The sequence below is a fragment of the Podarcis tiliguerta genome (assembly GCF_965153285.1).
Source record: "Podarcis tiliguerta genome assembly, chromosome: 14".
In the NCBI taxonomy this organism is placed as follows: Eukaryota; Metazoa; Chordata; class Lepidosauria; order Squamata; family Lacertidae; genus Podarcis; species Podarcis tiliguerta.
The window spans coordinates 34,792,237-34,815,453 of NC_139547.1; the positions used below are offsets into that span (position 1 = coordinate 34,792,237).

The 23,217-nt window shown below is 46.0% G+C and overlaps 2 protein-coding genes across 41 annotated transcripts in view; one reads left to right on the forward strand and one right to left on the reverse strand.

The window, feature by feature from the left end:
- UBN1 (ubinuclein 1) overlaps window positions 1–21,811 on the reverse strand; it is a 28,680-nt gene extending 6,869 nt beyond the window's left edge. For 2 of the 4 annotated variants that reach the window (XM_083414102.1, XM_083414099.1), the window contains exons 1-16: window positions 21,671–21,811; window positions 17,895–18,713; window positions 15,991–16,077; window positions 15,087–15,182; window positions 13,899–14,033; window positions 12,599–12,702; window positions 11,380–11,818; window positions 9,728–9,798; window positions 8,485–8,614; window positions 7,208–7,326; window positions 6,932–7,060; window positions 6,327–6,470; window positions 4,548–4,598; window positions 3,783–3,825; window positions 1,694–2,944; window positions 757–1,012 (exon numbers count right to left, since the gene is read on the reverse strand). In XM_083414102.1, coding sequence (XP_083270228.1) covers window positions 757–1,012; window positions 1,694–2,944; window positions 3,783–3,825; window positions 4,548–4,598; window positions 6,327–6,470; window positions 6,932–7,060; window positions 7,208–7,326; window positions 8,485–8,614; window positions 9,728–9,798; window positions 11,380–11,818; window positions 12,599–12,702; window positions 13,899–14,033; window positions 15,087–15,182; window positions 15,991–16,077; window positions 17,895–18,143 — 3,304 coding nt within the window. In that variant the 5' untranslated portion in view covers window positions 18,144–18,713; window positions 21,671–21,811. Of the gene's footprint in view, window positions 1–756; window positions 1,013–1,693; window positions 2,945–3,782; window positions 3,826–4,547; window positions 4,599–6,326; window positions 6,471–6,931; window positions 7,061–7,207; window positions 7,327–8,484; window positions 8,615–9,727; window positions 9,799–11,379; window positions 11,819–12,598; window positions 12,703–13,898; window positions 14,034–15,086; window positions 15,183–15,990; window positions 16,078–17,894; window positions 18,714–19,765; window positions 19,873–21,272; window positions 21,595–21,670 lie in introns of those variants that run through there. The other 2 variants (XM_083414100.1, XM_083414101.1) reach the window with 2 other exon arrangements.
- Window positions 21,812–22,330: 519 nt separating this feature from the next.
- The window catches only part of GLYR1 (glyoxylate reductase 1 homolog), a 41,333-nt gene continuing 40,446 nt past the window's right edge, over window positions 22,331–23,217 (forward strand). For 28 of the 37 annotated variants that reach the window (XR_014505039.1, XM_083414167.1, XM_083414188.1 and 25 more), the window contains exon 1: window positions 22,331–22,472. Coding sequence is in view for 27 of the 37 variants with exons in the window: in XM_083414167.1 (XP_083270293.1) it covers window positions 22,417–22,472 (56 nt within the window). In the remaining 10 variants the exon portion in view is untranslated. Of the gene's footprint in view, window positions 22,896–23,217 lie in introns of all 37 variants that reach the window. The other 9 variants (XM_083414177.1, XM_083414195.1, XM_083414187.1 and 6 more) reach the window with 7 other exon arrangements.

The window sequence follows — 23,217 nt, forward strand, 5'->3', positions numbered from 1 at the left end:
AGCTTGACATTCAGAGGAGCCCCTGCAAACCAAGAGTGGGTTAATAATTCCTGTGCATTACTGGCAGCCCAATGCATGAACTGACTCTACTGAAAAGCAACTGATCCAGGGCAATGTGAGGGATATAAAATATAGATTTGTGATGGCAAGGGCTCCATTCACACATACCAAGCCATCATGGAATAGGTCACAGGGGTAGTCGGACCTCTACTGTTGCCCAGGGCAAGCCATTCCTTGCTGCTTTCCCATTTCCCACACCTTTCTTTAAAATTATTTACACCCCACAGCACAACTGTAGATTCCAAGTCAGCTCACAACACGAGCTCCAAAATTGCACTACAATACAACAAAGGCATAGACATCTTGCAAATAAAAAAACAGCAGATTATGTTGCTCCAGTACATTCAAAGCTACTGAGTGACTGAACAGACAAGGCTGTTTTACCTGACACCTAAATGCAGGCACAGGCAATAGCTGATGAGGAATAGGAGGCAGTTCCACCACCAAAGGAAAGGCTACCTCTTCCTGGTAGGCTACCCCATCCTAAGAGGCACCCTGAGCTGAGCCATTGAGGAAGACCTCAAGGATCGGGCAGCTTCACATGGAAGCAAGTAGGCCTTCCCATACTCTGGTAGGCCCAGACCATTAAATGCATGGGTGTGGAAACTCTGGCCTGAGGGCCAAATTAAGCCCTCCAGGGCTCACAATGGCTGTTTCCCTGGAGTGCGGGCCCCTATTTCCCTCTCAAACACTTACTGTGGCCAAGGCCATGATGGAAAGTCCCCGGGGCCGGTCCCGTGACAATGGCGTCCTTCGACACCCCTGACTTGGGGGATGATTCAGAGCTGAAGGAAATCACATGAAGAGGGAAGGAATGGATTGGAGAGATAATTCCTAGCGGGGTGGAACTCAGGGCTGGTGCTGGCAGCTTCGGGTTGCCGGGCTTGTAAGCAGGAGACAGGACGTTCAAGGAAGATGAACTGGTAAGCAGGACTGCTCCGCTGGCTCCTTTCTGGGAAGGAGAAAGAAAGCAACCATCAGAAGAGCAGAGAAACGGTCCACTGTCATCCGTCATGGAAGCATGTGACACAGAGGCTCATGCACAACCTCAGAAGTCAATTGATGGGTTTCAATCTTTCCAGGAAAGAAAGTTCCCTTGCCTCCAGAAATTACTGCCGATAGCTAAGAGAAGCTGTTTTCTCCCACCCAATGCCACCTGGTGCAGGTCCCTCAGAACTGTGCCAGGCACAAAGCTCTAGCAATCACTTTGCAGATTTTGAGGGGGTGGACAGGATTGCAACACGTCTCCTGAATGAAAGAGGACATTTATTTATTGGCTATATTTACATCTCACCTTTCCTCCCAAGGAGCTGAAGACAGCACACATGGTTCTTCTGCCTTTATTTTATCCTAGCCACCAATCAATGAGATAGGTCAGGCTGAGACTGACAGGTAAGCAACTGGCCCAAAGTCACCCAGTGATCTTGGTAGCCAAGTGGGGATTTGAATCCTTATCTCCCAGGTTGCACCACATTGCACCACTGCGCCACACTGGCTCTTGCTGGCATGAGTTGGTAACAGTGAGTTAAAGAGTAGCGGCAGCAGCCAAATCAAGGTAGACAGGGAAGTTCACAGGGCAAAAGAAAAAGGAACTTAGTCAGCTGACATCAGGCCTCTGGGAGGGACCACTTACCGACACAGGTGTTGAGGTTGCAGTGCTGCTAACTACAGCAGGCTTCAAAGAAGAGGTCAGCAACTTGGCCACTCCTTGCGTCCCTCCGCTTGAACTGACGTTCGGACCCCCCGGTGGAGCAACCAAGGTCAGCTTCTGGGAGACCAGGGCCTTCTTCACCATGGAACTTGGAGACAAGTGACTGGGAGCCTGCCCAGGAGAAGGTAGCGATGTGCCTGGGAGCAGGTTCCCCGTGGAGGAGGAGGAGGAGATTTGGTTTGTGGATATGCTGGACGTGGAGCCGCTGGAAGAAGCTGCCATGTGACGCGACAAGGCCACAAAAGGCGACTTGAACGACTGCCCCAAGGAACCAGGGGTGCTGGAGTGCTTCCCTGTGTAGCTCAGGGTCAGAGAAGAGGAATTGGGGGTCTTGTGGGCGCTGCCAGACCCTGGGGAGATGGTCGAAGAGGAGGAGGAGGAAGAAGAATGGAAACCGGGCGATTTGGTGGGGGTCTTGACCTGCTGATGGAGAGGAGGCCGCTGGAGCAAAGGGGAGATGATCTTGGGACCCTGCAGCTTGACAAAGGGAGGGGATGTGGAAAAGTTTTTCCGCTGCTGGGAGGCCAGGGTGAACACCTTCACCTGGGGCGGTTGGACTGGGGTCGAGGTCTGGGGCCCATGAACGGTGCGTGGCAGGCTGTGATGCTTCGGCTTAGACTGGTGACCATCCGGAGTCTTTGCAGGGGTAGCCTGGCAGGAGAGTTCTCTGTAGCTGGAGCTCTCAGTCTTTTTGTCCGGAGGAGACTGGCCCAGTGCCAAGGCCTGTTCGGCCAGGAAGTTGAGCGGTGACTGCAGAGAGCTGCCGGCTGGAGATGGGGCAGGTGAGGGGCTTGGCTTGGAGAAGCTCCTCTTCTCTTCCAATGTGGTCTGAACGGGGGGTTTCTCCAAAGGCACCTTTGGGGTGGCGGGGAGGGTGAAGTCAGGGCTTCCCCCCGTCCGGCTGTTAAGAACAGCCAGTTCCTTGGAGACAGCTTCCAAAGATGAGGCAGCATTGTGGATCAAGTCTTCATCCAGAGAGTCGTCCATGCTGAAAGTGGGAGGAGCAGCTGTGCTGCTGGGAGTTGGGGTTGAACTCATGGCCAAGAGTTCCCTGGTCTGAGGGCTGAGGCCAACTGCAACTCCCTGCGACTCTGGAGAAAGCGTAACTCCGCTGCTTGAGTGGATCAAGGGCACAGGAAGGGGCAACTTCTTATCTGGCTTACAGGATGACTCCTGGAAGACAGAAAGGGAGATTAGACAGGTTGTAGGCTTAATGCTATTTGCCCAGCTATTTTTTTCTTAGTCATTTTAAATTGAAGGAGTATTACTTGGCCAAAGGCTCTAGATAAAATGGATTACAGAAGGAGCTGTGTACATGCTGTGCAAAGGCACAATTGGTACCAGGAAGAGAATATTAAAATGGAGTTGCTATTAAGTTAAAAGTGGCAGAGTTCTTTATACCATACATTCCTGAGTTGTGCAATTTCAACAGCAAAATTAAAAGCAATGCAGGAATATGAACATCTGGAGAGAGCTTTGGATGCTGCTAGACATGCATTTTCCTAGAACATGATACTTCCTCCAGCTGTAGTGCTGAATGCTGTAGAGACTACTTCAGTTCTTCTATCAGGACAAAGCCTACTTGAAGGCAATTAATCCAGAAAGGATACCAATTTGCTACACCTCTTTTCCATGAAGTTTTTGGCTCAAAACCCTCAAAGCCAGTACCTAAGCATCCTTTAACTACATTGGCTTACACTCATCTTGTTCACTTGGACCTTGGCCTCACTTTTCTTAGTTGTCTGCCTCTACCCCTGCCAAACACACATGCTTAAAGTCTAATGTTAGACTCCAAGGCCATCATAGCAGGGAACTAGCTGGGCTTACATTGCTTTGACAATCAAATCTAGAAAAGCACCATGTAAACTCAGGGCACAACTCATAGGAGTGGGTCCTGGAGAGCTGTTTCAATGTACACAAGAAGCAACTGTATCTTCCCCATATTCTCATTTGTCCCAAGAAGACGCAATCAGGGATGAGTGCTAATAGGAGCCCAGGTGTAACTGCTCACCTTTCCTTTCACCTTTGGAGGCGCCATGACTTTCTTCTTTGTTCTGTAGGGAAACACAAGTAAGAGAAGAGATTATCTTACTTCCAGGTCAGCATGATGTAACCTGCCAGGGGAGGCTGGCTAGAGAACCTTAAGCCTTCTAGTGCCTACGACAATCCCTGGGGACCAGTTACAACTGATACATGTGCTCAAATGGTGAACAACCTTGGGGAGGGCTGTGTGTGTTTGGGGTGCAGACACCTATAAAGATGAGCTGTTGTTCTGTGGCAGAGGACCTGGTTGGCATATGCCAGGTCCCACCTTTAAGTTGTGGGATCTCCAGTTAAAAGCATCTCACATAGCTGGGGGGGGGGGCAGGGAATCAGTGGGAAAGCTGCTGCCAGTCAGAGCGGACAGTACTAGGCCATGTGGGTCAGTGACCTGACTCTGCACAAGGCAGCTTCACATGTACATTCGCCAAGGATGCCTGCTGCTGTGCAGTATAGCACATACTGATCCCAGATTGTTCCTTCAAACTTTATCTGATTTTGCCAGCATTGCTATTCCACTGAAGATGTGCTGGCAGTGCTATTCCACCATTTCTCATGTCTGATCCACAAATAAAAAACAGCAATAAGGCAGAAGGCCCTGCAGAAGTTCATGATTGTCCATGCTGGAGGATATCCACGTGCACAGTTGCCATCTGAGTGACAAAACGTGACCAAGGACTAAACAGCAGGAGCATAGGGCAGATTTCCTGTACTGCAAGCACGGACAGATACTCACGGAATTGATGTAAGGTGACCATGCACTCGCCTGCTTTCTTTAAAGAGGGTCCTGAAAAAAGGAGAGAGGAAGGTGAGCCAGATCTATTGGAGATCAATCTCCAAGCAGCAGAAATGAGCCTTTCAAGCTTAAGATCCTAGTGCCTCTAGCAGAATCCCGAGAAAAGAATCTTTCTGTTTTTAAAAGGAAGTTTCTAGACCCCACTGTTGTAAAGAAAAGTTACACAAAAACATGCAGACAGCACTTGCTGTGGGTTAGAAACCATGTATGTAAATCAAAGATGACAACGACCAACTTGAGCAGCAAGTGAGCCACCAGCAATCATGTTGCAACCCTGCATATTGTCCTTCTGAAGACCCCTTTAGACTTCTAAAATTGCTTTGACTGTTAAACATCTGAAGCAACCTCTTTTGCAGGTCTCCTTTCATCATATGCAGCTGCCTGGCCCACTGTGGCAGGAGAAGCTCTACTCGCAGTCATGCCACTGACACTCACACTACAGGTAGGGCTGGGTGATATCTGGTTTTCAATATCATAATAGATCACCAAATAGACATCATGATATCTCAATATATCATGATATATATCCATGGCGGCTGAGGACTTCAACTTCAACTTTCCTGGGAGTTAGCCCCACTGAAGTCAGTAGGGCTTGCTTGTGAGTAGACACACATTTGCTTGCACTGCTTACCGACAAACACCCTCCGCACCATTCTCACACAATAGCCAACCTCCCATTTCAGCAGAAGGCAACCAGTTAAATCTTCTCCTCTCCATTTCCCCCCCGACAGAGAAGCCTCTCACCCCCTGCAAAAGCCCTCACCCCATCAATCTCTCCCTTTGTATCAAAGGGAGGGAGGGAGGGCAAGCATGCAAGCAAAGACATGGTCTCCTTTAAATAAATAAAGAAATCTTCCTTTTTAATATAGAGGAAAGCTATTTAGGGGGGAAATAAACACACTTCCTCCCCTTTTTTCCACCAGTGAGGGTGGGTGAGTGGGAGGGAAGAAAGGAAGAAGTGCTCTCCAGTTGTTTGTTTACATTCCCTGTTTACTTTTCCCCTGGATCTTTGATAGCCTAGCCAGGGGAGTTGCTCCTGGATTGTTAGCTGGCTCTGCATAATTAGCTGACCTCAGACTTTTGAGAGCAGGAAGCTCTGCTGAAAGCGTTGGTTTGTGTGCTTGCTAGGGATTAAAACTGGCTGCAGCTAAAGGCTTCTATCCTTATTTCTCAGAGAGGGGAAGGACAACAAAGCAAGGAGAAATGTGACTATCTTCTCACTGAGGAAAGTAGCAAGAAACATACCAGTGAAGCTGAAAGAGTTTCCGAGTTTGTGTGAGGGCTTATAGGAGGGGAGAGAGCAAACGAAGCCTGCAAAGTATATGTAAAGTATCTGTTCAGCTGGGCTACCTCCTCATAAGCTGTCAAGTTTCAACCTTTCGTTCATGGGTATATTGCCTAGTTGAAACACTATCACAATGTTATTTCAATACCGGTATTCAAGGGTATGGCAATTTATTGCACAGCCCTAACTACAGGTATCAATAAAATGGCTGAACTGCCATTTCCTGACATTCAAAGTGACCATTATTGTGGGCTTGCCTTCTCTACATTGAAAGCAGGGTTGAGGAACCTGTGTCCCTCAGGATGTTGTGGGACAGAGCCAGCATTGCCAATAGGGTCAGAGATGGGGCCTAGAGTACCTTTCGGATGTTGGGGATGCCTCTGCTATGTCTAAATTATAGCACATAGTGATTAGTCAGCCTTGTTCCCTCTCACCTGGACTGCATCCAGCCCTTTGGCCAAAGTGGCTTGACTTCTGCATCCAGGAAAGTCTTCACATAATCCTCCATTGACTGAGCCTTGTTCTTTTCACGGTCATACCCGTCCAGCTTGATTTTCACCGCCTGACAGAGCAAATCCCTAGAGGAGGAAGTTTACCTAGGTTACCCAGACCATACTCTTTGCCCCCTGTCCCCCAACCCCACGTGCAGACTGCCCTCAATTGATTCAGTTTGGGAAGGTTATTTTAAGCACAGCCTTAATAAGTTCAGCCCTTGTATTTGGACTATAGTGTATACACCACTATGAACCAGACAATAGATCTGTCCTAAATCTAGCAGCAATCTTGGGCTTCAAATTCAAGATGAACGCCAAGGCCAAAATGCTGAAGCCAGGTGACATCTTCATACCAGATATCCCACCCTGTGTCTTAAATTCAAAACACACCAAGACCTAGGTGAAAACTGCAGCCCCCATACCTTTGAACCAACTCGGCAACAAATAAAGCTGTAATGCCCAGAAAGGCAAATACAGGTGTATTTTCCCTGAAGCCAGGGAACAAGGCTCTAAAACCCAGTCTTGTCCCCTCTGACTTTGCCAACCTGATTTCATCAATCCACTGAAACTTCTTCCGAGGTCCCATGATCCGCTTTCCTCCTTTATCGTCATCTTCCTCGTCATCTGAACAAACCCGTTCTCTCTGGTCCTTGTCCTTTTCCTCTTCTAACATCCTGAGAGGAGAAGAGAAGAGGGACACTGAAGTGCAGAATGGTAATTGGATCCACTTCTAAAATATGCCCCCGCCCCACTAGTATAAGCTTTGGGTGTACACAGAGTGGAATGCAGGGACTAAAACAAAAAACAAGTTGAAAACGCACTTCGCAAACTTGGCCTGGGTGTGCGCTTGGCACTCTTCCTGGTATTTGGCCATCTGCTCTGGCATTGCCCTGCCAATGGCTTCCTTGAGTTTCTGAAGAGGGTCCTTCAACCGCCCTCCCTGCAGAAAAACAAAGAGTTAAGGACTCTGACCCAGTATTCAAGCTAAGTTGTGCCCATACAGGCAGTGAGATTGTTTATGAGAGGAAAGCACTTCTTTTGCATACCACTTACCGTAGTTACTCATCTAAACCTAATCACCAAATGAGGTCTAGACTTCAGATGTAGTTTGCCTACCATCCATCTTTCATATTTAACTTCCTGTTAATTATGTTGCTTTGAATGTTATACTTTATATTTGACTTTCTTCTATAATGTTTTCTTCTGGATTCTTTTATTTGACATTTTAATGAAAACCGCTTGGAGATTTTTTCCTTAAAAATATAAAGCGGTATAGAAATGAAAGGAATAATAATAATATTTAGAGCTGGTTCAGACAGCAAGAGATAGGAGCCAAATATTTTCAGACATGGCTTCAAAATTATAGAACCTGCATTCTAAAGATGACTGGAAAGCTACCTCACCACATTTCCAGTGGAGTAGCAAGGCCCTTCTCTTCTCATGGGCATTTGGCTGGCCTGGGTCATCTCCTGTTTTAACCTGTAGCTCTTTGATTTTGTGAAATTTATAGCATGTTTTGTATGGCTCTATTCTTTCATGTGCTTGGGCTATTTGGAAAAGAGGTATAAAAAAAGCTTTTAATAAATAAAATTCCCTTTACATCACCAAGAATTTGTTTTTTGGAGGTTAAAGAAAGGGAAATCTAGGCCAGCCCTCATGTGGAAACCTTTTATCCCTTATTAGAAATGGTGATGGCATCGAAATCCAGAGACACACATTCCCTTCTCCATGAGCAGCCGCTGAGCCCAAAAAGAGATGTTCACAAATCCAGTTTATGACATGGGACATTTCTTTCTATGGTTGGCACCACTATCACTTACACCAGGGGCCTGGGTGCCAAATACAACCTATCTTTCTCTTGGGACTCACACACCCTCCTTGTTTTTACCTGACAGGGATGTCCTTGAACTCTGATTATGCTTCTTGCTTGTTTGGGTTGACAACTGATGTGTGAGACAAAACTGCCTTCGGGTACAAAGTTAAAACATTTATTGGTCCACCCACGTTTGCCTCTGAACCCATCCACCACTGGCATGTGGACCTCAGGAGGGAATTAACTTACACTGACTAGCAGCACTGCATTTACGTGACCACTCACCTGTTCATAGGCGTAAAGCCGGCGGGCACGTTTGAGCAGGGTGTCTTTGTTGCAAGGCAGGAAGGAGGCCAGGTGAGCATACACCCCTGAGCGGACCTGGCTGTTCAACTCCCGAGTTTGCAGCTCTATACTGAGGGCAGAAAAAGGCAGAACTATTTAGCTCTGATCCAAATCCCTCCCTTTGACAGCAGAGTAAGGGAGCCCAAGCAAAACAAGGTAAATTAAATACTGCAAAGGCCCTTTAAAAAAGCTTCAATTTAAAATCTAAATAAAGAAAGTTAAAGGTTAAAAACAAATGAAACAAGAATAACAAGGGGGAAAAATCAGTGGCAAACAGTAATGGCAAAGTCTAAAGGACGTATTATGTAGAAGTCAAAAGCTAATCTGAACAAGAGTTTCCATGGACTATGGGCAGATTTCCTTGGCTGTTGCCACTCATTTTTATATAGTAGTCTCTTGCACTATTAGGACTGAACATGTGGAGCGAAACCTATGATAGAAGTAAGGTAAAGGTACCCCTGCCCGTACGGGCCAGTCTTGACAGACTCTAGGGTTGTGCGCCCATCTCACTCAAAGAGGCCGGGGGCCAGCGCTGTCCGAAGACACTTCCGGGTCACGTGGCCAGCGTGACATCGCTGCTCTGGCGAGCCAGAGCCGCACACGGAAACGCCGTTTACCCTCCTGCTAGTAAGCGGTCCCTATTTATCTACTTGCACCCGAGAGTGCTTTTGAACTGCTAGGTTGGCAGGCGCTGGGACCGAACAACGGGAGCGCACCCCGCCGCGGGGATTCGAACCGCCGACCTTTCGATCGGCAAGCCCTAGGTGCTGAGGCTTTTACCCACAGCGCCACCCGCGTCCCTAATGATAGATATAGTTCTCTCAAATATTTGAGGTCAAGCAGAGCTTGGAAGCTTAAGACCCAGCACCTTGAATTGGCACAAACTGGCCCCCAGTGGATGTGCCCTAGACGAGGCAAAACACCCCTGGCCCTTGCCATGACCATTCCTGGTTATGCCCCAAGGGTTTTTCATTTCGGCAGCCAGATTTCAGCAGCAAAGAAGTCGTATTGTTGCTGCTATTGCTGATGGCTGGAAGACAGTAACCCTTCCTAATCTACTGGAAATCACCCAGAGAACTACTAGTACCTTCTGCCTACACCTGCCTTATGCAAACACCATTCTCTCACTTTTATTCTCTGAGCTCACAGCGTTCGGGTGGTACATTTGGGAAAAGTGACTTACTCCAACAATATGCCATTCATTTCTTGATTGAAGAACTTGTGTTTGCCTTCTCCTTCAGCCACCCTGGCAGCCTGGAGTTCACAAAAAGAGCAACACAGAATAGTTAATAACCAGAGATGCAGGAAAAGGGGCAACCCGGGGGCAGGGGGGTGTAAGGGAAAGGGGGGGGGAGGAAGTCAGTATATTCTACAGAAGTCACAGCCCCATAGCATTTCCTCATAGAAAAGGTGCTTCAATTACTCCTAACCAAGTTAATGTCCAAAGCTGTAGAAAGCTGCAGCGATATTAACACTGAAATGAGTCAGAATTGATTCCTCCATTGGAACTTCCCCCCAGCAGTTCTGGAAGCCTAGATTCACTTCCACAACATGGCCAAAATCTGAGGGAGAGATTCAATGTCATGCCAGCAAATGCAATGGAGCTTCCCCCTTCTCCTGACCTCTACCCCCTGAGCCCCAATCTGCTCTGGAAGGTTCCCCAAAGTCTGGACATCTTCAGAAGCAGCATGGAATCTTTCTGCTTGGGTTGCCTTTTTGCCATTTGTGTTTTAACATCTGCATTTAATTGATTATCTAGATTTTATTGTAATGTGATACTCCAGACTCAAACATCCTTTCAGGCAACAGGTTCAATGAGGAATACAATTTCAAAAAGTGCCTTTTCTCAAAAAGCCCTTTGCATTCTTGGAGGAAAAATTGGAAAGGATACAATTTTACTATAAAATTTTCCCATGTGTTAACTGCTTGGAATATGCATACGTTTGGTTCTAATTTTATGCACATCCTGAACAACTCCCAGTCACAAATCAATATAATGGGTACGTGCATTAGAGAATTTTTTTTTACTATATGCTTCTTAGTCAATATGAAAAAAGTTAATTATAACTTTGAAACTGCACAATTAGATTGGCAACTTATCCATTCATTAGTACGTTTTTGGGTACAGTTGGGTCTTAAGGTATTTTTAATGCAAATATGCATTTTAAGGATTTTTCTGAGGGGAAAAAAGGTATGGAAATCATTCCATATCTCATTACGCAAATCAGGTGCATTAACCTTTTCAGACATGCATAGTTAATCTAGAACAGAGGTAGCTCTGCTATAAATTAAAACCATAATACAAAGATTTATTCTCTCCACCTAAACCTCAAACTGTACTCCAGAGTCTACAGGTGTAGCAGTACAACCACTTACTCCACAAACCTATGCAATAAGTAACTCAGAACGGCACTATGTGAACACACACCTCACAACTGCCTAAGCACCCAGCTTAGTTGGGCTCTAGGACTGCCAGCTTGACTGTTGCCACTCATTAACAACCCAACTTCTCTGAATAATGCCATCTCACATCAGACCACAGCAAGAATCTGATGACCTTCTGTCCTCAACATCTGTCCTGTGTGCAGCAACCATAGGGGAGATCACATGCTTTGCATGCAAAAGGTCAGTTTCCATCCCTGGCACCCCCGAGAAAAGGAAATAAAAACCCCTGCCTAAAACTCTACAAAGCCACGGCCGGGAAGTGAAGACAAGACTGGGCTAGATGGACCAGCGTTCTTGACTCTGCCTAAGGCTGCTTCCTAGTATGAACTGTACCTATTGTCTACCCTGCAGGAGACATCGCTTGCCACATCCGGTATGATCTGCTGTTACCTGTGTCAGTTCCTCAATGCGCTTCTCCAGTGATCCTGGAAGTCCTTCAGGGAGGGAGAGAGGCTGCTTGATGTCCTGCTCTAGACCCATCCCAATGGGGTCACTCCCATCTTCCATGTCATGGAAAGGGCTTTCTTCTGGAGATTCATTTAACAGCTGTTCTAGATCAAGATCAGTCAGGGAGTCCATGGCTGAGGCAGCTTGAAGGAGCTCATTGTCACTGCTGTGGCCAAAGAAAGAGAGGAGCGGATCGGGCAGGCTTTCCACTTCCCGTGGTGTTGGAGTTTCAGCCAGAGAAGGGACAATAAGCTTTGGCTCGTCGTCCCGCTTCTTCTGAGCTTCCTTTTCCTTTTGAAACTTCTTCAGCATTTCCTTGTAACTCGGGGCTCCAGAGTATTTCTTCTTCTTCTTTTCCTTGCTTGCATTCAGGGCTGTGAAACTATAAAGGAAACATGGTACATATGAGGGAAGTAAGGTGTCCAGCCATTTGAGCACCTACAACCTAACAGTGCCCTAGCACTGAACTTTAATTTGATTGTTATGGTAGAATCCTAAACGTGTTATTTCAGATGTCACACTATGTTCCATGGAACTTGCAGGGAAGTGCACAGAGACTTTCAGCCTGTGAGTAAATCATATAAACTCTACAACCTTCAGCAATGCTTGAGGCAGTGCAGCTTATATAAGGTGACACATTCTGTCCTAACTGCATATTGGTAAGAGGAAGATTTTATTGTGCTATTTTAGAGGACAGGTGAAATAAAGTTATTTGCGTGAATGTATTTGTGGAAGTCAATAACTTAAGAGTCATTTCTTCTAGAATCATTATTCATTTTACAAAGGAAATTATGACCAGTCACTTGACTCCTTTTCACTGCTGGGTCATCTGAACAAGCTCTGTATCAAAATAAATTCTTGCCAACTCATTTTTTAAATCATCTATAGCATTTATTTCAGCATCATGCAAAATAATTTATAATCCTTATCCTGCTCACCCTCACAACCTTCCTGGTTTGTTTATGACAGAGATTTGATTAACACAAATCTGGAAAATTTGTGGCAAAAAGAGGGATTTGAGCCTAATTTAGATATCACACTCCAAGGCTTAAAATTGTTTTTCTAGCGTTTCCTTTTTTAAATCCACAAAAGAAGTTCCATCTAGGAGAAAGATGATACCCATCTATTAAAAAAAGCACTTTAATACAAATAGCTGACTTACCCAGTTTTGGGAAACTTAGATTTTTTAGATTTCTTTTCTTTCTCATAAGAATCATCTTTCTTCTTTTTCTTCATCTTCTCACCTCCTTCTTTTAATTTTCGCTTCTGGGAATTAAATAATTTTAACAATTGTAATTACGTAGCACCTAAGAAGAGATTAAGTGATTTAATCACTTGTTAGCAAGAGTGTTCATGGATGGATTTACATGCCTGAGCAGCACCTTTATGAAAAGAGAGAAAGGTGCTGCTCAGGCATGTAGTCATTTATGAACACGCTTGCTAACAAGTGATTAACTCTCCATGATGGTAAAAGGAAAAGATGAAGCATCTCTGAGGGCAAGGAAGATCTAAGGTTGTTAAGGATTATCTCCAAGCCCAAGAGGGCTGCAAAACACTTTCTCAGGCAGCCCCTAATACTAGAACAACAGCTTGGAGTCATGCAAAGACTAAGAGAAGATTCCTCATCTCTTTCAGCTACCAGATTCAATGAAGTCACCCACAGAATGCAATTAGTGAGTTGGGTCCAACTAAGGCCCCATCTGCACTATACATTTAAAGCACTACGACTTTAAACAGCCATGGCTTTTCACAAGACATCCTATGAACTGTTAAGGGTCCTGAAAGCAATTTGGAGAACACTATTCCCATTCCAGAGCTTTAATTCCCGAAGTTCTCTGAAAAGAGGGACTGATTGTTAAACCACTCTGGGAACTGTAGCTTTCTCAGCACCCTTAACAAACAACAATTCCCATGATACTTTGGGGGGAAGCTATGACTATTTAAAGTGGTAAATTGCTTTAAATGTACATTGCAGATGGGACCCGGAGAAACACTCTGAACAAATTAATGGACGTGACTAATGTAAGTCCATTGATTTCCTCCTACCCATGAACTATAAACCACAGGTAGCACTTTCATTTCTTTTTAAAGGCAGGGAAAGCCTACTAGCTATGAGGTGACCTCAGTCACTATAACTTTCCATTAAAGGGATCACTCTGTGTTGCTTACAATATGAACTGCAAGCAGGGTAAATTATAAACCATCTACTTCCTGATTTGTCAAGAGTGCACTGAAGGTCTTTATGTCCTCTATGCTGAACTACTATTTTTAAATTTTCTGCTTTGCTTGGGGTAAGTAAGTCCACACATAATTTCAGCCTTTGAGCTTCTTTCAGGTAACAAAATATTACATCCACCCACTGACCCCTTCGTCTGCAGTCACATTTTGTCAGCCAACAAAACCACACTTTATTGAAGGCTCTATTTAAAAAAGAAAGCACCCAGAGCGTCTTATTCCCAGACCTTAGGTGATTTCTTCTTTTTCTCTTTGATAAAGTCATCCTCCGACTCTGAAGCCTGCCGGAACTGTAGAGTTCCAGAGTTGATGTAAAAGCCTCCATACTTGGTTGTTAGAGATGCTGGAACGAGCTCATCGTACTGGGGGCAAAGAGGAGAGATCAGTCAGCATTCTTGTAGAACCGATCGGTGTACGTGTGAAAGAACCCCAATGAAACCATGCTCACTTTTCCAGTGAATTGGCCTTGAAGTCACTTTGGACATGCAAAAACACCAGATTCTTACAGCTGCATCATTTTGTACAGAAATACATTTTGGCAACAGCTTTACTTCTCTTTCCTCATCTTTATTAACTGCCCTGACTATGATGCCTGCCTTTGTGCCCTGCTTTTCCCTGTTTTGTTTTGGGTGCAACAGCTCCCACTCCCAAACCCTTTCCCCTCCTTCAGGCATGTATGCTAAAATCCAGTCTTCTAGGAAGAAAAGAAAGGGAAAAAAGCTCCAAGCATGCACCCAGGTCCTAGGGTCCTCTAGAGCAGGGGCGGGAAGATTTACCGATCATTGGACAATTTGCAGTAGGTTGGGGAGGGGTTCCAAATGGCAACTGTTTAATGTTGTGAATTGTTTAATTTATTTCCCCCAGCAATTGTAATATTTAAGACCCAAAGAGTCTACAGAGTAAAAGGCACATGCAGGAGAATGAACCTGAAGATGACCTAGAAATCACAGGAAGATAAGATGCTGCCTTACACCAAGGCATTTCACTGGCCCATCGAGGTCAGTATCATTACACTGACTGGTAGTGCTTCTCCAGGCTTTCACAGAATCAGTTGGAAGGTACCCCAAAGGTCATCTAGTTCAACCCCCTGCAATGCAGGAATCTCATCTAAGGCAACTCTGACAGAAGGCTGTCTAAACTCTGCTTAAAAACCTCCAAGGAAGGAGAGTCCACACCCCCATTCCAGGGAGACCGTTCCACGGTCAAACAGCTCTTACTGTGAAACAAGAGGACACTGCCAGCCCTACCAGGAAAAACAACATAGCTCTGGAACCCGGAAACACAGCCTCCAAACCAGGCCTCTGTGCAGATGTGGCCTGGATGTTCACCCTACCTGGAGTACCCACTGCTGCTAGGGCAGACAGCTTCATCACCTGCTTTATTGTTGGGAACCAGAGCCCTCCACTGCTACTCACTGCTTCAGAATTATCAATGAAAGAATCGGATTCATCGTATCCATATCCCATATCTATCAGGTCCTGGACACGATCTTTCCTGCGCTTCTTTCCACCCTGAAACAAGAAAGGCTGATGGTTACCCATAATGGCCACAAAGAAGGCAAGCTATTATTATTATTAATTAAATTTATATACTGCCCTATACCCACAGGATAAAATCACAAAATACATAATCAAAATAAAAACAATAACCCAATAACCCCATACAAATAATCAAAGAGGAAAAATAGAATTTAAAACACACATACACAATATTTGTAATAAAACATATAAAAATAAGCATCCATCAGGTATTGTCAAGGAGTAGATTAAAATATCAATTTAACTTTATTCCAAATAGAAACATTTTAGCCATTGGTTTTCCCCCCAATTGCAACCATTCATATAAGCTCTTTGATCCAGTGGATCAATTACACTTCCATTGCTAAATCTGCCACCTGCAGAACCTCCTGCTGGTGGCAGGGGCAGATGTGGAAGCCTGGACCTGAATTCCCATATCCCACAGCCCAAACAAACCAGCTAGAAGGTCACTAGGTAACTTTTGACTAGTCATTATCCCTTATCTCAGCCTACCCAGTAGGATTGTTGTGAAGATAAAATGGATAGGGGATAACCATGCACACAGCCATGAGCTTTTTGAAGGGAGAGATGTAAATATTCATATTCCCTGAATACTGGTGCTGCACACATCACTTTATCAGGCACCAGCCCATAGTAATTACCATAGCAGTTCTTAGTTGTATACACACTCCTAACATGAATATAAACACAAGAATCACCCTGGTGTTAAAGACAACATTTCTATGAAGAAAGCTAAAACCAAGACTTGATTCTGGTACATAGCCACAATGAAGAAACGTACATATTTCTCTTCAAGCTTCCTGGCAAGCGCCTCTGCTTTATGCCTCTCCTTTTCCTCATCATTGAAGGGATCGGCAAGGTCTTTTTTCTGTAGGGGAGAAGCAAAAAGGGAGGTGAACAACATCAGAATTGAGTCAGTTGTCACACTGTTTCACAGAGATGCCTCTTTTATCTAAGGGCCAAGAGAGAGTCTGGAATATTCAGGGGAGATTCATGCTTGTAGACGCGGTGTGTTGCAAAGGTGGGGACTTGGTTCATGCTTGTAGCAGATCGCATTGACAAAACCAGGAGAGCTTGCCCTTGGGCTTCCAGTCTAAAAGACTAAAACAAAAAACAAAAACCACCCAGCAGCCACACGGGAAAGAAATTTGTTAAGTATGTGCCCTAAAAATCATCATTGTAAACAAACTTTTCAGTGTTGTTTAGCAGCAAGAATGTATCTGAAGACCATAGAGATTCAAATTTTAGTCCCAGCTCAAATATTAGCATCAGCCATCCTTGACAAAGCCTTAGTATATATCCATATTTTATGTTTCAAAATTTAGGTAAAAAGCTTATTCTTCCAGAGAAATCAACCTTCTACAAAACTTCCTTCTCTCTTTTAAACCAACTCTGCCAATTCCAGACATGTTATTAACCAATCCCACTCAAAGTGAGCTTCTTGATTCTTCCATTTTCTAGCCCACAGTATATTGTCTGCTATCAACAGAATACATAAACAATAGTTTCAATCTATTCCCCATCTCATAAAACCAGCATTGGAGTGGGCCTCAATATAGTCCCTATTATGCCAGTGATAGCTGCACTCAGGCAAGCCCACCACATAGGCAACAAACGTGCATTCCACGCTGTATGTTTCCAGCATTTAAATTGATTTACTGAATATATCCTATTTAGTCTTGCAGGTGACAAATACCATCTCGACAATGATTTATATTGTGCCTTTGTACTTGATTAACTTAGTGAAGAACTATGCACCTAACTACAAATCTTATTCCCTTGCTTCTCCAAAATAAGTCATCCCAGTTCTCCTTCCCATCTTATTTGATTAATTATATTCCCATCTCATTTGATTTGCTTAATAATTAAATCCATCAATATCTTATAGGTTTTCTGATATCTTCCCAGTAAGATATGCCCATCCAACCTGTTTAAAAAACCTCCAAGGAAGGACATTTGAAGATGGCCGCCATAACCCCTCAGTCTTCTCTTCTCCAGGCTAAACATACCTAACTCCCTCAACTGTTCCTCATAAGGCTTTGTTTCCAGACCCCTGATCACCTTGGTTGCCTTCCTCCATGCACATTCCAGCTTGTAAATTTATTTCTTAAACTGTGGTGCTCAGAACTGGGCTGGGGTATTGTTTGTGGTGGAGGGGGGGTTGCCATTACTGATATTAATATTTCGTATCTTTCTTTTAGATTTTATTATTTATGTGGAAATTGTTCAGTTTGGTTGTGTACTTTTTGATGGTTTGCTTCTTCATAGCTAGTTTTGTTACACTTGCAATTTTGATTCCCCCCCCCCCCCCCATGTTGTAAGCTGCCTTGAGCATGGTTATGGCTATGGAAATTTGGAATACAAATAAAATGATGGATGGATAGACACGGTCCTCCAGGTGGGGTCTCACCAAGGAAGAATACAGTGGCACTATTACTTCCCTTGATCTGGACACTATACTTCTGTTGATGCACACTAGAATTGTATTATTATTTTTTTGCTGCTGCATCACACTCTTTACCCATGTTAAGGCTTGAGGTCTACTAAGACCCCTAGATCTTTCTTACATATAATGCTGTCAAGCCAGGTGTCCACCATCCTTAAGAGATCTCAAAGCTTTGTTGTGGGGGTTTTGAAATGCACAACTAAATAATCTGCAATAGGAACAATAAGATGTCCACATACTTTTTCTCCTGTGGAACTGCTTTTCCCTTTCCCTCGTGTATTCTTCAGCAGCTCTGGATAAAAGAACTCTGGACAGCGCTTGTGATCTGGCTCAAAAAGGGTGAGGGCGATGCGAACTGCTGCAGCCGCAGGTTCAGATTCCGGGGGGTGCTCTGTTCCTGTGATGTCCTCCCGGCGAGGCTTTTTCAGTAAAGTGGTGCTCAGTGGACCAGACAGAGAGGTGAGCTGGACCCTGTGGGGTTCCGTCATGGCTAGACTTACGTTGTAGTTGCTATCATGGCATGGTTTCCAACAGTCTAGGCCAAAGTCTGGACTAGTATATACATGAGGGCATCACCACTGGAAAACACGCACACACAGATGGATGCCAAATGCAGAAATTAATAGATTTGCTAGATTCCTGTGTTTTAAGAAAAACAACGCAATAATCTCTGCTTTCATAAGAGGAGAAGAACCATCATCCCATAGCCACACCACTGCAGGTTAGCATGTGGCCCTTGAAGTTTATGCAGCACAACTCTGCTTCAAGCCAAACGTGAAGGAAAGAAAGAAAGAACTTTCTGAACAGAGCAACTTTTATGGAATCAGTTTCATTGTGACATTGGCCGGAAAGGTCAGTCTGGGCTATGTTACTCCACATCAGAGAATTTCCCACACTGGGAACTGACATAATGCAAAAAACACTGAACACATATGCTCCGGCCTTCTGCTGAATACAAATGCCGATCTGCTAGCATTCAGACCCAAACGAATCCCGATCCATGGCATGTAGATAGCACTCTGAAACTTCTTTCCAAAGACGTATCTTCATATTTCTACCTAAAAGACAAAATCAGAAAGTTCCAGCCACAAAAAACAGCACAGGTGAACACACAATTTTTGTTCCTCCATGGACTATGTTTCAAATGAGGCCTGTCTGGCAGGTCTGGTGCTGTACTGAATAATGACTGTACCCTGTAACTCAGGTAGGGATACTCTAGCCCTCCAGATGCTGCAGAACTACAAGTGCCATCAGCCCTAGCATGTATGACCAATGGCCAGGGCTGATAGGAGCTGTAGTTCAGCAACATCTGGAGGTCCAAATGTTCCCCACTCCTGCTGTAACTGGATGAGATCTCTGAATGTCCAAGCAAATAATTCTTCCACACAAAACTCAATTACACAGTTGGATGTCATGAAATGTAGTAATTGCTACTAAACAAATGATTTCAGAAAAGCATTAAACTCATAGAGAACATGCATGCCCAAAAATATTAGCCATAACAGGCAGAAATGGAAGCTCTGTGTTCAGTTGGCAGAGACCAACCAATAAAAGCTTAGTCACTATTACACCCTCTCTGAGCACTCATCGGGGCACATTTGGGAACAGAGTGCTAAGCATAAACATTTGTTCTTAACCCAACAAAACAATTCTTACTTTTTTAGGATTGGCAGTAACCAATAGACATGGTTTGGGCTCTGACAGATTGTGGATGCAAATGTTTTATGCCAATAGAAGATAATCAGCAAAATTATTACACAAAGTATTAGATGATCCACTCTCTAGAGTGAAAACTGGCAGACAGAAAGTCCTCTAAATAGTGATGAGAGAAAAAGCCAATTGCGGCAGCTTGGATGAGGAACTGTCCCCAAATAAAATATCTACAACTGGAGATGTCACCGCTGAACGACTGACTGTTCAATGTACGGCAGTAACATAGTACTTTGTTTCCCCATGACACAGAAAGTGAGATGCACACAAACAACATGCTTTGGAGAATACATTTGTGTGAGTCATGTCCTTGGGGGCACCTGCTACAAAAGTCTCTTACACATTCAAATGACTCCCCCACCCGTTGCTTCGTGAGTAAACCCCAAGGAAAAATCTGTACCCGCTGCCTTGTGGGAAATCCTTGGGAGAAGAAAAGGCTAAGGAGTAAACCATACACAAATCCGGAGTGGAGCCCCTAAGACAGTTGTCTTGTATGCCTCTTTCCAGCAACTCCTGCAGCTCAAGCTGGTGCCAAATGTATTGCTATGCTTCCCTTTGGACCACATCAGCAAGGCCAAGAGTGGGTTCTTGTTGTCTGGGTAACCCAAAGCCTCCATACACACTGCCCAGGTTGGCACCCCGGAGAGATTACTTCAGTGCCGCTAACGCAGCAAAAACAATGCAGGAGGCAACAGTTACAAGTTGCAAGTCTCTGCAGCCACAGCAAGCGCTGTGACTCTCTAGTGGTTTGACTTCACCCCTGGAGACACATTCCATTGTCTCTCAGACAGATAGATGCTAACAACTACACTCTGTTCTGCTCTGTCTTGACAGCATCAGATTGAGTGTTAGAACAAAACCCATCCACTTTCCTGTCAGTGCAATGGCACAATAACAGGATTAGGTCTGCGAGATCCAAGGAGCCCAGGCATTCACATACAGCATTCCTTTATTTATAGAACTTATTTCAGTTTCCAGAGAGTTAATGGAATGCATGCTTCTGGTCCCCATGGCAACAACAGGCCAATTTTTCTTTATTGTTTCCTCGCATTTAGTCACTCCCCACCTGCCTCCTTTATCTAAGTGAGGTTCACTGTAGCAAAGCTAAGCTCAAGCTTAGGTAGAAAAGTTGGCATGATGTGCTGCTTAGCAAAGCTGGGAAGTCCAAAGTTTAAATCATATAAACTTAGAAGGTGGCCTTTGAACAACCCACCCTTCAAACCTCACCAGAACCACCTCATAATTTGGAATGCAGAGATTAAACCACTGGCTCACGTTTTATGACTAAAAGGATGATTGAAATAACGTGTGGCACACTCTGGACACTAAGGAAATGTAACTAATGCAAGTGCAAAGTTATTTGGAACACAGAAATAGGTTAATTGCCTTGCAGGATCTGAACAAAGTCCACCTGCTTCAACATTCTCACACACTGATAGATCAGATGCCTGGCTGTATCCTCTGGACTTGCCCCTAGTATTCAGAGGTACACTGTCTCAGTATAGGGAAGCCCCATTGTGCTGTTGTCCAAAAGACACCAGCAAGGGTACAAGATCTATCATGACATATCTACTTAACCCCCAAAGTGGGGAAATCTGAGGCCCAACTCCCACCAGCCACAGCAACATGGCCAATAATTTTGAGGGGTGATGGGAGTGCAAAGGCCAAGAAAATCTGGAGGCGTACAAGTTCCCTCCACTGCTGGTCTGATCCAACGCTCCCAATTTCCAAAAACAGTCAAGAAAGCTTCTCCAGGAAGCCCACAAAAGCAGAACCCCGGTCCTCCCCCCCCCCCAACACGCCTGCACCTTTATTTACCCACAGCATCTAGCGCTGACGTAGACTGCTCCAGCACATGGAGGTTTTGTTTACAGACATCCCAGGTAGTAGCTACTGATGTAACTCACTAGGGGTGTGTGAGTGTGGCGTGTAAGAGGCTATGAAAAGATTCCCCCTCCTCCTCGTTCAGGCTTCGCGGTATCCAATTCCCCTCTTCCCCACCGTTCCATGCACCCAAAATAAATGCAGAAGCACAAATGGCAATTTCCAACACTCTGCAAGGGCTGCCCACCCACGCGCACATTTCCCCTGCATTATGTATTAGGGGGAAAGAGCGGAGAAGGCCGAAGCTCATCTCCAAGTCCGGGTTAATCGGGCGGGGGGTTCAAAGAAAAGGTGTCGGTTATTCCCAGCCGGCGAGGTGGCGAAAGGAAGGCCCCGTTGCCCCTGGTAACGAGGGAGGCGCTTTGGAGCGCCTGGGGAGGTTTGTCCCTTTTCCCGCCCTCTACCCGAAAGCAACGCTTACCGGCGCGCCTCCATTTCTTCGACTCCAAGCTCGCCTCGCGGCACCTCTCCGCCTTCCCTCCGGCTACCTCAAACCGTTGACGCGGCCTCAGCAGCTAACCCTTCTCGCAAGCGCCGCCGCTACTGCTGCAACTGCCGCCGCCGCCGGATCCAATTCCTCGCTCCCTCAAGTCACGTGCAAGGGGACAGGGCGGAGAGAACGAAAAACAACAAGCCCGGGTTGGAGGGAAACCCCCGAGGCCCGCGTCACGTGACGCCAACGGAACGCGCTCGCGCTCTTCGCTTTTTGACAAGCAGAGCAGGAGGAGGAGGGGCGGGGGGAGGTCACGCGCGGAGTGCGCCCGCGTCACATGCAAAGGGCCGGCCTATCAGAGAGAGCGCTGATCTTACAGGGCATCGCTTTCCATCCATCTCTCCTCTTCCCCTCCCGTCGGTCTTTGTATTGCTGCTGCTGTTGAGGAAAGGAGGGAGGGGGCGGCGACGGAGTGCGTGCTGCGCGCGCGCCAGCCAGTGTCCCGGTAGGCTCTGCGGCAGAGTGGGGGGGAGAGAGAGAGCAAGAGAGAGAGAAGGAAGGAAGAGGAATAGCAGTAGGGATCGTCGTCGCTGCCAATTCTGGCTGCTGAGGGGCGGAAGGAGGGGGAGCCTGAGGAGGGGTGTGGCGCCGTCGGCTGTAGAGGAGGAGAAGGAGGAGGTGGTAGCAGCGGCGGCAGCAGCAGCAACAGCGACGGTGCCGGCCGGGTCAGGAAAATGGCTGCGGCTGCGGCTGCTGTTCCTGTGAACCTGCGGCTCGGAGACCTGGTGTGGTGAGTTGCGGGGTGGCACCGGGGCGGTTGGGGGGCCCCTCCCCTCTAGAAAGGGGTGAAACGGGGAAAGCTGAATCTTCTGGCCTGGGCCCCGTAAGCCCGCAGGCGGCCATCGCCGCCGTTTGTGGGCAGAGCCCTGCGAAGGAGGGACATCCCCCCCTTCCTCAGGCACAAACACGGACTCGCCTTGTGGGAGGAGGCACGGGCAAGTCAGCCCCGCGAGGACTTGGGGCGGGATGTGGGGCTAGACTTGCCTCCCGACCACCTTCCTAGAGGGGAAATTTGCCACCTTTAAGGGGGGGGGGAGGAAGTCGCTTCGTAGGGGGGCTGCTGGAGGTGGCGAAGGGCGACTCGACTCGAAGGGCGGCGCAGCCTGGGGCATGTTGCGAGTGAGAGGAGTTCACTTTTAAGAGACAGAAAAAGGTAAGCTTTGGGGTGAGCGGAGAAGAAAGACGAAAACGAGGAACATTATCCGGGTGGTCGGGAGATGGGGAGGAGTTAAATCTGAAACACCACCCCATGGCTTCCATTAAATGTAGCCATATTGGGGGCCACTACAGTTTCCTAAACAAGCAACTTCAATAGTTTGGGCCTCCTCTGGTTTTCTGCATTTCTAGTACTGGAAGAAACTGAGGTAAAGAGGCAAACTTGGTTGTGGGGAGGGGAGTGAGTGCTAATATTCTCAGTAAGCTGGCAAACTTGAGGAAGGGATATTCCGCATCAGTTGGGTTGGTCTTTTGGTACT